The sequence below is a fragment of the Hemiscyllium ocellatum genome, chromosome 37 (assembly GCF_020745735.1).
Source record: "Hemiscyllium ocellatum isolate sHemOce1 chromosome 37, sHemOce1.pat.X.cur, whole genome shotgun sequence".
Taxonomy (NCBI): Eukaryota; Metazoa; Chordata; class Chondrichthyes; order Orectolobiformes; family Hemiscylliidae; genus Hemiscyllium; species Hemiscyllium ocellatum.
In genome coordinates this window covers 31,889,166-31,903,712 of record NC_083437.1, presented here as the reverse complement: position 1 = coordinate 31,903,712, position 14,547 = coordinate 31,889,166, and the positions used below count along the sequence as shown (strand labels likewise).

General features: G+C 39.7%; 1 protein-coding gene across 3 annotated transcripts in view; it reads left to right on the top strand.

Moving 5' to 3' along the window:
• Positions 1-14,547, top strand: part of tp73 (tumor protein p73) — an 84,985-nt gene extending 70,438 nt beyond the window's left edge. For 2 of the 3 annotated variants that reach the window (XM_060852310.1, XM_060852308.1), the window contains exons 8-12: positions 101-246; positions 2,396-2,552; positions 3,310-3,403; positions 4,787-5,075; positions 13,294-14,547. In XM_060852310.1, the coding sequence (XP_060708293.1) occupies positions 101-246; positions 2,396-2,552; positions 3,310-3,403; positions 4,787-5,075; positions 13,294-13,322 (715 nt within the window). In that variant the 3' untranslated portion in view covers positions 13,323-14,547. Of the gene's footprint in view, positions 1-100; positions 247-2,395; positions 2,553-3,309; positions 3,404-4,786; positions 5,076-13,293 lie in introns of those variants that run through there. The other variant, XM_060852309.1, reaches the window with a different exon arrangement.

Genomic DNA, 14,547 nt, shown 5'->3' with positions numbered 1-14,547 from the left:
TGAGCATAACAAGTGAAGAAAAGTTCCTAATTCTTTGTAACATGTGGAATAAACTTGCTTTCCAAACTTGCAAATCATTCTTTTATTTTGTTTTGAGCAGACAGCAGGCTTCATCTTCTTATGGCACAGTGATACCACCCACAAGCAAGGTACCCAACATGATGAACAAACTGCCTTCTGTCAACCAACTGGTGGGACAGCCTTCCCAGCACAGCCCGAGTACCTCATCCAACCTTGGACATATGGGTAATTCAACACAGGCACTGTGCATACATAAGGACTTTGGTGCCTTTGAGGATGTGCACATTTATTGACCTCAAGAATCAGCATTACATAGGAATGTGATATTTCTCCTTTCCATTATGTTACCCAACAACTTGTTTCAATTCAAAATCTTAACATCAGCCCCAGCTACTGTATTCTCTGATTTATCCATGTGTGGTCAGATTTTATTAATTTTATTGAGACACATCCACTTTTAATGATTTTGTCCCTTGTAAACATTTTAAATCAATCCATTGTCAGTCATTCCCTTTGGTATAGTCCCCATTTTCACTCCCTCAGATTCAAGAGAAGAAGAATGACTCTAGTGTTAATTGGTTTAGCTATTCATCGCCAAATTTGTCTCAATCAACAAATACTATTGGGTCTCATCTTCCTATGCCAATATTGCCCACTAGTTCAGAGTCATCCTGGAGGGGAATGATATCACAGGATTTCTAGCTCTGCTCTCTCTTTCCTTCAACTTTTTGCCCTACCTCAACTCTCCAAATCAAAATCAAAACTATGAGCTTTTGGATTTCTTGATCACTAAGATTTAGCTGCATTACTATCTTCATCTTGCCCACCAATCTAAACAGCCACTTCTATCTTCCCTTATGACCCCCCCAGTTTACTTTCTCCATGAGACCAATACTCAACTAACCAGCTTCATTCCTGTTCCTCACTATCCATTTTTGCAAACAGTTTTGCCTCCTCTGTTGCTACAACTCTGCCTTTTCATAACAGCATCATCAACCTTCTCATCAAAATATTCTTACTTGACCCTGCAAATTATCAAGCCATCTACAACCATCCTTTCCTCTCCAGTCCCACAATATTTTATCACCTAAGTTTGTAACCAGTTTTTCACCATTCTGTGTTTGAATTTCTCCAGTCAGGCTTCCATTCCTTTCATGGTGCTAATCAAAATCACAAAAGCCATCCTCTGTGACCATAATAGCTTATATATCTTTGTCTTCCTCAAAATTTCTACATGCTTTGACAGGATCAACCACTTCATTCTCCTTTGACACTTTTGTTCTGCTGTCAAGCGCAGTGGGATCCCTTCACTTTTGACACTGTAATCAGAACCATCTGCAATAATGGTTTCTCTTCCCTTCTCCTCACCATTATCTTTGGAGTTTTTTCTGAGGATCCATTCAGTGTACAATGGAATCTCTCATACACAGGAAAAGTGATTTCTCAACTTTAAACAAACATACTGAAAAAGCTGAACAGGTCAAACAACATCTGTGGAGAGAAACAGTTTCATGTCAACATGACCATTCACCAGATTTCCAGCATCCACTGTCTTTTGCATTTATATAGTTGTATAAGTGATTCCCCAATTAAGTTTTCCTAATGTAAAGCAGCATTCAGGGAGAGTACATTCAGGAAACAGCAGGTCCATGCTCAGAAAATCTCGATGTGAATACCAGCTTCTTCCCTTTCAAGTATATTCTATATATTCAAATATATTTCAAGTTCAATTCTGGTCTCCCTGCTGTAGGAAAGATGTTGTGAAACTTGAAAGGGTTCAAAAAGGATTTACAAGGATGTTACCATAATTGGAAAATTTGAGCTATAGGAGAGGCTGAATAGGCTGGAGCTATTTTCCCTGGAGTCTCAGAAGCTATTGGGTGATCTTATAGAGGTTTATAAAATCATGAGGAGCGTGTATAGGGTGAATAGCCAAGATCTTTTCCCCAGGGTAGGGGAATCCAAAACTAGAAGGTGTAGCTTTAAAATGGGAGGAGAAAGCTTTAAAAGGGACGTAAGGGGCAACTTTTTCCATGCAGAGGGTTAGAGGCTGGTCCAATTACATCTAAAAGGCATCTGAATAGGAGAGGTTTAGAGGGATATGAGCTAGATTAACTTATCTGGTTGGCATGAATGAGTTGGACCAGTGTCTGTTTCTGCGCTACATCTCGATAACTCTATATTTGGGCACTTTTGTAAAATATGAATAATGTTTTCTACATTCCAACAAAGTAATTTTTGTGCTAACAAACTGAAGCAAAGGTGGCAAACATTTCATCAACCACCAATAAAAAGTCCAGAGATGAGAAGAAATCAGCATTGAAACAGAGGGGTATTGCCTTCAAATTTTTAAAATTGTGTTTCTGCTTTGTAGGCCAAACTCTAATGAACAGTCACCATCATCATCACCATCATCATATACCAACTAATGGCAATGTGAATGGAGGAAATTCCTCACAATCGGCAGGCATAGGGCCAACTTCACACTGCACTCCTCCCCCACCCTACACCGCAGACCCAGCTTTAGTCAGGTAAGCCGTCAGTTTTACACTGGATAGACCTTTTGCAAATGATCAGCTGTGGATATTTCTTTCCTACAAAGATACCAATTAATTAACTTCATGTAACTTGAAGTCATGTGGGCTCGTGTAATGATGTAACTGTAACTTGATATTCAATTCTTGGATTAGCAAAACAGATTTACCTTTCCCAGTGATGCATCATGGTGAATCTATAAGCATTTAAGCCAGCAGGGCTTCATGATACAATCTTCGATCTCTGCTTTGTAGTTGATACCTGCCAGAGTAGTTGTAGTGATGTCATATGTCCCCTTGATCAGAAAAGATAGAAATTACTCGGGCTTTCCCTCCTCACAATTCAGCAGCCCCTGCTGGAAAACGAGCACTGCAGATGGTGCTTGAGGACAGGATCAGTCTTGGAAACTCTTCTCAAAATCAAACCTGCCAACATTCACTGTTTAGATTCAAAAGTGAATAAAAATCATTTTTGAAGAGAGAGGCATCAGAAGATGACAGGCAGCTTAGGAAATGTCCAAGTCACATCCTTCAGAAGAGAAAGGGTTAGGTTGGTGAGAATAATAACTTCAAGTAGTGATTGGGTAGATGTTGTTACCAAGATGCCCATATTAGCATTCAGCTCAATAAAATCTGTAGCATTTTCTGGTTAATAAACCTGTAATATTTTCTGGTCAGCCCATTCAAGCTCAGTAAACCTGTACTGTTTTGTAGTCAGCCTCATTCTATGTATTTATTGAATTTTCTTTCATAGTTTTTTAACAGGTCTGGGCTGTCCTAACTGTCTGGAATATTTCACCTCACAAGGGCTGCAGACAATGTACCACTTGCAGAACCTTTCCTTGGAGGTACTGTTTACAATTACTTAGGTGGTTATGAACAGAAATAATGACAGCTGGGTTCTTCCCCTTCCTGAAAAATAATGCAAAAGTGTGGCTCATGCTTTGGTAGGATTCCCTGTCTCAAGAGTTCTTAATCTTGAGTATACCAGTTTGGTGAAAGCACATAGCAAATGGGGAATTCCCATTTTGAGGGAGGGGAGAGCCTTCATTAGGGTCTCCTTTGAACAACTTCCTCGCAAACCAGATAGTATAAGGAACCCATTAGTTAGGCAGTCTGTAGGCAAAGCCACATTGAAGCATGAGGTGTTGATGCACCCAATATGCTAGAACAATGCTTTTTAAAAAATACTTAGATATAACGTTGTCCCCATGCCTTCATCCTGTTAAACAATTTTTTAAAAGTTCACTTGCCCCCTTCACCTTCAATGAAGGTGTTGACTTTTGCTTGGATACAGTTCTGTGACCAGTGAACAAGTCCGAGTACTGTGCCATATAATATTTTATGTCTGTCTCTGTCGATCCAATCCTTGCCTGACATAACATGCCCAAAGTCTAAGAGGGGATCACTAAGTTGAAAATAGTAACAGAATTCATCCTGATGTTTCATTCCTTTCCCTGGCCCTCAGTCGCAGAGGCTCATTGTGAACATCAGAATTGCTACTTAGCAGAGACCAGCTAATAAACCATGCCTTGCCTTTTCCAGTCTATATTGTTCAGTTGTACACTACGTTTACCAACAAAACTATCAGTGAATTCAAGAGAGAACAGAATAACCTTCGGTCCTTCATCTGCAAATGCTCCACTTTCTTTTCCTTCTAATAGATTTGGACTTTTAAAAAAATTTCTCCCATCCTCTCCCCTTCTTTTTGATAATGTTGTCCCAGGACAGAGTGGCCGTATGGGAATTTAGAGGATAAGTGGTTCCATGAAAATTACTAAATTATTATCGAAGCTCCTTTCACCACCACGAAGCTCCTTTCACCACCACGAAGCTCCTTTCTCTGTGGGTGCCTGGAAGAAGCCCTTCTGGAGAAGCCATTTTATCTGTAGCAATGTTCCTTCTAAGGTTTTTGGTTGCAACTCACCCTCTAACAGGTTGCTCAAGTGGCCATTCTTCTTGTGTGATCTCAGACAGTGAATGCTGGGAGGTATCTAACCATAAGTAAATTACAACCTGATCCAGTGTCCATCACAAGCACTTTCCAGCAGGAGTCACTTTTTTCAATGTGCTAGATCACTCAGATGTTTAAAGGCTTGTTTCAACCTTCTCAAGATAATGGACAGTAGACAACATATTGCTATCAATTATTGTATCCCGAGAATTCACTTAAATACTCTGGTGCATTCTGTTACTAGGTCATTTAAAGTTACCCTTTTCTTCTTCATTAGGATCTGGGAGCACTAAAGATTCCAGAACAGTACCGCCTTCTGATTTGGAGAGGGCTTCAAGAGTTCAAACAGGGGCACGACTATAGCTCGCAGCAGCTGATCAGGTCAAGCAACAACACCGGCACAATCAGTGGGGAATTGCAGCGCCAACGGGTGATGGAAGCTGTCCACTTCAGAGTGCGTCACACCATCACCATTCCCAATCGGGGGGACGACTGGGGAGACTTTGGTTTCGATGTACCAGACTGCAAGACTCGGAAACAGTCAATCAAAGAGGAGTTTACTGAGAGTGAGCTAAATTAAAGACAGAAAAGGGAAATGCTGATAAAAACAGAAACCCTGCAGTTTTCCATCTTGCTAAAAGCACTGACTGTTATAAAATAAGCTGAGAGTGTGTACATACCATATATGCTGTAGTGCTACAAACCGTTGTCCCTGGTGGGTTCATACCCATGCACATTGAATACTTTATTTGCAAAGCAAAAGGGTTTGGATAATCAAACATGGATCATTGGATCACCTCATCATTGGTTCTTCTTCCAGCTACATTTTTTCTTCTTTCCTTGTCCTTTACCTTCATACAATCAATTCCAACCAGGAGAGTAGATTCCATCCTTCCAGATTTACAGAAGTGCCACAATCCCTACATCCCACCAATCCATGAATACGGGTCTATGGAACTTCTTGTTCCATTTAAACTCAGCAAATTCCACATTCCTCCTACCTCCACCTTTATGTTCTGACAACCTCTTGGGGTTTGACATTCATTGACTTTTTACTGGTCTCCCAAATTATCTTTCTAAACATTCAAAGTTTGTCCGTTCACGGCAGGAGGGGGTGGGTTTGCTGTTCCTCATTATTTATAAAATTGTAAACTTCCATAGTTGAGATTCTTTTTCCTTGATGGTAAAGAAATTGTTTGGTAACATGAACAAAATATGTACTTAAATTTTACAATCACTCCAGTCAGAAAACATTTCAGCTCTATTACAGATCTCCCACCCTTATCTAGTTCTGGTCTTTGTGCACGTTCTCTAACAGACATCTTGTGGGATGGTGAGCATGGCTAGGAGAAAGGATTGAAGCCGAATGAGTGGGGCAATGTGAACATTTTAGATTTACCATTAAAGTGAAGTGACTTGTGTGTCCCAGGAAGGGAGGGGGGATTTTGACAGCTTACTGGATGAGGGCAATCTTCTAAGAACTCTGGGAGTTAAATATGCACTGGAAATATGAAATAAAACAGAAAATGCTGGCTATATACTACAGCATTAAAAATGAAAAATCACCCAATAGCAAGTTATAGTCCAGCGGATTTATTTGGAAGCACTAGCTTTTGGAGCACTGCTCCTTTATCAGATGGTTGTGGAGAACAAGATCATGATCACAGAATTTATAGCCAAAGGAGTCCACTGTCATGGAGATGTGACACATTAAAACATGAAAGATTTAATCTAAAATTGTTTAGAATGGGATATGCTGGTTTCTATTCTTTGACATGTAAATCCCAGAATATCTTTTAAATTACATTCTCAAGATAGCTCAACACAGATAGACTTCATACCTATTGTTAGAAAAGCTGAGAACAGAAACCAGCATATCCCATTCTAAAAGATGAAAGATTTAATCTAATACTGGTTAATCACACATCCATGACACTGGACTCATTTGACTATAAATTCTGATCATGACCTTGTTCTCCACAATCACATGATGAAGGAGCAGCACTCCGAAAGCTAGTGCTTCCAAATAAACCTGTTGGATTATAACCTGGTGTTGTGTGATTTTTAACTTTGTACATCCCAGTCCAACACTGGCTCCTCCAAGTCATAGCATTAAAAAAGATAGAATAACTTTTCAGTTATGGAACTAAAAACTGGAATGGAAACAAACCTTTTAAACATGTTCCAAAGAGTTTTAGTATTTATTCTATTTCCTCTTGCCAACATAAGCACTCGTTGAATGGACTCTTGTGTCTTCCCACATGGCGAATTTAGTCATGGGGAGCATTTAAAAGGGAGACATGTGTGCACCTCGCTCCCTTCCTGCCTGCACCTGCATTAAGTCCATGGTTGGAAGTCTATGGAAAGCCTTTCCACTCCATGTCAAAAGAAAACTTCCATGGTTATTTTTACCCATTTAAGGACGTCAGTCCACAAATTCTTGTCCAGCAGGTGGATGTGTTTGGCGGGAGGTGTCTCCCTTTCAAAGACATGCAGTGCCCAAGTGAGAAATCCAGCATCGGGAAGGGTAGTGGAGAGAAGACTGGGTGGAAATATTAATGCCCTTGCTGCTGACCCCCTTACTGCCATCACTGCCTTTGCCCTGGGTCTGTCCACAAAATCAAGCCTTATGTGTGTGTGTGTGTGTGTGTGTGTGTGTGTGTGTGTTGTTCTGATAGCAATCACCACCTCTGCATAGACTTTACCATTCAGGAGAGTTGCTGGTCAGGAGCTCTTGGTGCGTGAGACTTTCCTTGACTCTTTGACGGTCTGTCGCTGATCTGTTAAATGCCTGATTGGCAAAGAGGCAATTTAGGGTTCTTGCTAGCTCTCCAGTAGCTGACACAAGATTTTGTTATTCTCAGTACGATCCAATTCTAAGAAGGGTTGGTGATCTTCCAGCTCCTGAAAAGCATCTATACCTGACCCAAATGCAATTTTTTTCCTTCTCTTCTAAACTCTTTGGCATGAGCTTAAAATGGGATGACAGCTGTACCACATCATTAAGCAATCTGTTCAGGACCAATTGGTTATTCAGAACTCACCAAGTTAATTCTTGATCCAATCCAGTGCAAAACATCAAAGGAACAGGAAATTTGCAAAGGGTAAAACAAGCTGCAATTTTGCTATTGCTTTCTTAATATACTGTCCAAGAGGAATTTCAACTCTATTTATGTTCAGTTGAACCCTTAGCTAACCTTTAAAATCTACATGAAGGCTATCCTTAGGGGGGCACAGTGGCTCAGTGGTTAGTACTGTTGCCCTACAGTGCCAGGGATTTGGGTTTAATTCCACACTCAGGTGGCTGTCTGTGTTGACTTAGTACATTCTCCCTGCGTCTGCATAGGTTTTCTCTGGTTTCCTCCCACAGTCCAAAGATATTCAGGTTAGGTGGACTGGTTATGCTAAATTGCCCATACTATTCTGGGATGTGCAGTCTAGGTGTAGGTGGATTAGCCATGGGAAATGCAAGTTTACAGGAATGGGTCTGATGGGATGCTCTTCAAAAGGTCTGTGTGGACTAGATAGACCAAATAATCTGCTCCCACTCTATATGGATTCTATAATTCAAGTTGTCTATAGCCCTCTGCATAACGTTGCCTGCCTTATCATTCTCTTACATAGTTGAAATTCTCATCCCTACCTTTACCTCTATGGTTAGCTCTACCAAGTCTCCTTTGAGAGCCCAACTATGTTATATCAAATTGCACATTGTAATCACCTGCATCCTCTCGTATTAAATCCTGATTATCTAAAATCTGTTACCCTCAGGAGGTGAGATAAGTTTCTTATTCCCATAAGCACTGTTTCACATTCTTTGCCTTTAATCATTTGTAGCTCAGGACTTTGAAATGTCATCCTTAACCAATACTCCAGCTTCCTCATTTCCCCTCCCCCCACCTTGTCTCAGTCGGTTCCCTCAACTCAGCACCGCCCTCCTAACCTGCAATCCTCTTCCTGACCTCTCCGCCCCCACCCCACTCCGGCCTATCACCCTCACCTTGACCTCCTTCCACCTATCCCACCTCCATCGCCCCTCCTCCCTACCTTTTATCTCAGCCTGCTTGGCTCTCTCTCTCTTATTCCTGATGAAGGGCTCATGCTCGAAACGTCGAATTCTCTATTCCTGAGATGCTGCCTGGCCTGCTGTGCTTTGACCAGCAACACATTTGCAGCAATGCCCCTTTTCTCCAAGTCAATTTGACAACACATCAGATACTTCTGTAAATCTTCTGTAAAACGCTTCATGTTTAGTGAAGTACTTTGTGATGTTCTGTTCCGTGCTGGTATAAATCTGAGCAATTGTTGTTGCTTAGCAGGGGGGAGGTAGGATTATCCTTACTATTTAAACAAACTGAGTGCCAAGAATAAGATTATTTGTTAATTCGACTGGAAGCTTCACATATTCAAGAACCATAAACAAGAAGTACAATTCTTACTTATTCCATGCATGGCATTATATTGTTAGTAAATTTAACAATCAGAATAAATAACAACAGTTTTAGTCCGATCTTGAGAAGTAACAAGGATGTCATCATCCAATTTGAGTAGGAAATACTAAGAAATAGGAGGTGGCCATTTGGCTCCTCAAATCTGCTTGGCCATTCAGTAGTATCACAGCTGATCTGATATTCCTCACCTCCACTTTCCCTGTGACCCGTGATTTCTCCTACTGACGAAATATATCTGTCTTTGATGACATTATTTGTTTCATTAAAAAACACAGAAGACAACTTAATTTAAATTTTGAGATTAGAAGATATTGGGGATGGTGAATGGGGTTTATGGGGACAAGCTGGGTTATAATTCAACCTTGCTCTCATTGAATGGCAAAACAATAGGTTTGAGAGGATGCACAATCTATTGATATTTTTTATGTGCATTAACCTTTAAAGAGGACTCTGAATTATACCCAGAAACTTGCGCATTTTGTTCTGATTTTAATCAGCTTTCTCAGCTCATGCTTCACAACTTGTTCCTTCTTTTTTTTCTGAGCATAGCAAACACTGAGTCATAGTCATGCATCGTCGGTCCAACTAGTCAATGGTGCACATAATCCCAAACTAAACTAGTCCCATCTGCCTACTTCTGACCCATATCTCTCCAAACTTTTCCTATTCATGTATTTATCCAAATGTCTTTTGCATGTTGTAATTGTCCATCACTATTTCAGGAAAGTCATTCCACACAAAAACCACCCTTCGTCTAAACAAAATTTGTCCGTCATGTCTTTTTTAAATCCCTTTCCTCTCAACTTAAAAATGTACCCCCTTAAGTCTTAAAATCCCCCATCCGAGGAAAAAGACAACTACCATTACCTCTCATTATTTTATAAACTTCTATAAGGTCCTTCAAATCTGGTTTTAGTAGAATTTGTTACTGGCATACCCATCCTTCCAGTTTAATCCAGAGAACCTTAACACCAATTTTGCGTTCAAGGAGAATATCCAAATGACAATACCATTGGAAAACTGTACGCGAGCTTTCATCCTTTAAGTGCTAGTAACATTAGGTAAAATAATTTGCTTCAGAAAATTGATGTTGCCAACATGTTTAACCTTTTTTTTTTAAAAAAAAAGATTCACTCATGGGACATGGGCTTTGCTCAGAGCCAACATTCATTGTTCTGAGAAAGTAGTGGTAGATTTTAAAAAAGAATTTAACCTACTTTTCTCAACATCAGCGATGTAATTACACAACTCTGAAGCAGTTGGGACTTGAATCTGATTCTTTCGGTCCAGAGGTATGCATGGTGATCCAGAGGGGTGGCACAGTGGTTCGCACTGCTGCCTCAGAGCACCACATACCCGGGTTTCATTCCAGCCTCAGGCAACTGTCTGTGTTGAGTTTGCACATTCTCCCAGTGTCTATGTGGGTTTTCTCCAGGTGCTCTGGTTTCCTCCCACAATCCAAAGATGTGCAGGTTAGGTGAATTGGCCATGCTAAATTGCCCATAGTGTTCAGGGATGTGTAGATTAGGTGCATTAGTCAGGGGTAAATATAGGGTCATGGAATGGGTCTGGGTGGGCTACTCTTTGGAGGGTTGTGTGGACTTGTTGGGCTGAAGAGCCTGTTTCCACTCCGCTGGGCTTCTATAATTCTATAATACCTCAAATACCCATACCAACTGATTCTTCAGAGCAACTAGCTATTCTTTGATTGATTAAATCCAAGATTTCCTTTGGTTAGAACATCTGTAAGCATCACATCGGGGAGCTTCGGAAGGACAGGAGCCACTGCATTATCTAAGGATAAATTGCATATTTGCATTCTGTTTAGGCATGGGGAGAAGGCATAAAACAGTCCGAGGGATGCTGGAAATTGTAATTTTATATATATATGCAAGAGCATACCGCGACTTACAATGGTATACAATTGAGATGTATTTGGGGAATTGAAGGCTCCTTACAATTTAAGAGTCAATGTGTTGCTTGACAGAATAATTTTCTGCATGACTTTCTTTCTCTTCCATTTCAGCGCCTGGTCCATTCATTTCAGGTTTTTATATGCATGCTAGATTTTTTAAAAAAATGAAATTCTTTGGAGTGCTGGCTCTTGAGCAAAGCAACAAATTCCATTTTATTAAATTGTGTGTGTGTATATATATTTTCTGATGTATTGTGCAGTGTACACACCTTGCAGGACAAGGGAATTCTACCCCTTTGTTGTATTATCTCATAAGAGAATCTTCTAACCAACTGTGGTAGGTACAGAATTGAGTTGTATAGACATTACAGCTAGAACTAGGTGGTTTTGTATTTGTGCTGTTGTGAAAAGTACTGAGTTCCTGGAAGTGTCTTCATAGAGAAGATGAAACAAAGAGAAAACAGTGGATTCCAGAAAGAAAACTAAAAGGTATTGGAAGTACACAGTGGGTTTTTCACCATCTGAAAGGAAGACGACAGTTGAAAATTGACTAGTTTTTCTAGTTTTCTTTTCAGGAATTAACTAAGATACTGTGTATTTCTAACCCCCTCCATTTTCAGAACTGGGCAGGCTAATTCAACACCTGAAACAAAGGAAGGGAGAAAGAACAAACAGAGACTAGGGACAGCATCTTAGCTCCATTTCAATCTTTGCTGTGCAAAATTAATTCAAAACATTTATGAGCTGATCAATGCTTCACTGTACACATTGAAGGAAAATTGTGTTATGTTTTGTTTTAAAACCACCAGACCTTTCACATTTAAGATATTTCTACTCTTCCATAAAACCTGGCTGGTACAGCTCAACTGGCAAATAGCCGGTCAGATTTTAATGTCCAGTTCAGTTTTCAGTTCTATTTATGGCTTCTTAAAACTATAATGAAGCGACTGGCTAAGGATATGCTTAATATTCTGGGCTTCTATAAAGTTTGTGCAATGGAGCTACTAGATAAGGATCATTGGTCAGACAACAGAGCATTAATACATGTTCAAAACAGGAGTGGCCAACTCTTGTGAAATACTCATGGAGATTAAGACATGACAATCTTCTCAAATTCCTCTGCACACCAGATCTCCAAAATATATAATCAATAAGTGCTCAATGTTTTGGGATACTCAAGACAATTCTGGATAGTTGCCATACCTATACTACATCAATAGTATTGCATTTACAGAGGAAAAGCAGCAGGTGACAAAAACAAGGAGTCTTTTTTCAAAATAAACACACATGGGATAAGCACTCAGAAGCTCTTTCTAAGTAATGTGCCTGGAATATTACCCATGACTTTTTTAATGAGGGCAAGTTTATTAAAGTTGCTACGTATCAGAGATTGAGATAATTAAGGCCCCTCCCTTCCTCATTCTGATTAAGTAGCTTGTACTCTCTTGTGGCATGGAATGAGATTTTCAATGGTGTGTAATATTGTCATTGCACAGTCATATCACTGTTGCTGAGAGGTTTAAATTAATCTGTGCACTATTTTAAGATTCTGGTTAATGGAGTCCAGTTAAATTTACACCGGTGTTGTTTCTCACAGCACCGTGCATCAAGGTGACTGTCTGTGTGGAGTTTGCACATTTCCCATGTCTGCGTGGGTTTCCTTTGAATTCCTCCCACAGTCCAAAGATGTGCAGATTAGGTGGATTGGCTGTGCTAAGTTGCTCTAGTATCCTGGGATGTGCGGGCAAAGTGGATTAGCTAAGAGAAATTCAGGGTTACATGAATTATGTGATTGGGGAGTGGGGGGTATGTGTGTTTGAGTAGGATGATCTTCAGAGGGTCAGCGTGAACTCGATGTGCTGAATGGCCTGCTTCCACACTGTAGGGATTCTATTTGAACATGTTTAGTGATCTGTTTACTGCACTAAAAAAATGTCTGACATCAACTTACTCAGTCTGATCTTTTAAAGCTTTGTTGAGACAAGTAATGAGACAGCATCTGCCACAGCTCAAGGCAATGATTGGCAAACAAAGATTTAGTCTTTAAATCCCATCACGGCTACAACAGATCCCTCTCAGAATGACACTGGCAGAATTTTACCACATTGTCAGTGGCATTGTGACTAAACATAGATTTGTATTATATCAATGATGGAGAGAATATTTCCATTTGATTTTCTCACCTTCAGTTGACAGAAGAGATCAGAGAAAAACAAGATTAAATTTATTGAATAGTGTTAAAACATGATCAAAATTTCACTCAATTCCTGATGTCCTTAACCTTAACTCACCTGTGTTGTTAAGTCCCTCAGCACACCTTTCAAAATAATAAGATTTAATAGATAGTGAAAACAAACGTTAACTCATTGATTTACAAATCAATTGATTTCTTAATATTTCTCCCCTTATCTCCTGAAGGTGCAGTGGGGTCCCTGTTCCACAGATAACATACCCTCTAATCCAAGGAGTATTTCTTGATGTGTGAGATCAGATTGTGAGTGTCTAAAGGTTTTTCAACTGCAGGATGCATCTCAACTGAGCCCAGTGTTGTCCTCAATCAACCATCTTTATTGACTTTCATCCTCATCCAAAATGCAAAGACTAATTATAGAGATCCTATTGTCATCCTGTTCGAGATCAGCTAACGCTGTTGACTGGGACTAAGTTCTGAGGTCAAGTCTAACTTGCCATCAAGTTTTAATTGACAATACATTTATCAGTATTTTTATGAATACTGAGAGAATATTATGAATTCAGTTAACCATTATGAATGCTCTCAAACAATAAAAGACTCAACAAATTTGCCTATAATCAGTCAATGTACTGAATTATCAGACAGGAAAAGTACAGCTGGTCCTTCCAATCTTTCCATCACTGCCGTATCATTTCTAGCTAATAATTTTTCACTCTTTGTCTGGCTGTGCAATCCTTTGGGAAGAGAGTTAAAAAGGCATAACATACTCTGGAAAACTTCTCTCTAAACATTTCAAACAATCAAAATTAGTGTTGGAGATCACATGGATTAAATATTTTCTATAAAACTCATTCGATACAATGGGATCTCTGCTTTGTCTCGACCAGCACCACCTTAAAGGAATGCACAGTGAGGACCTATCACACCCAAACTATTGGCCAAAACACAGACAGGCTATGATAACATGATTCATTCTGAACACCCCTGCTTTATAATCACTTTCTAAACAGGTGTCATGATTTGTATTTTGGTATTATGAAATTATTTTGGAATTAGCCTGCCATTTGCTCACTATCTGAATTCACACGGGAAGAATGTGCAAGGTACCATGCACACACCATGAAGGTGTAGCCCAAAGAATTGATGGAACAATGGGAGTGGGGGTCAATATTGCACATATATTCCCAGAGTTTTGAAAGCCACAGACTTTCGTAGCAGTCACCCAGAAATAATCTGCAATTTTGAACTCACTGCTCTAGGAGGTCTTTCTCAATCATAAACTGGTGCACACTGTAAAATTATATTTGGGTCACTTGTGTGTGACCCTACGCCTCTGAATAGTAGCAATTTAAAGCACTTTATTGCTTTAAACATTTAAGATTTTAAAAGTTCAATGTCAACTAATGCTTTTTAAGCCAGTATTAATTGTTACCTTATACTCCAAACAAGTTGTAACTGTGTACTTTTTATTATTTGTA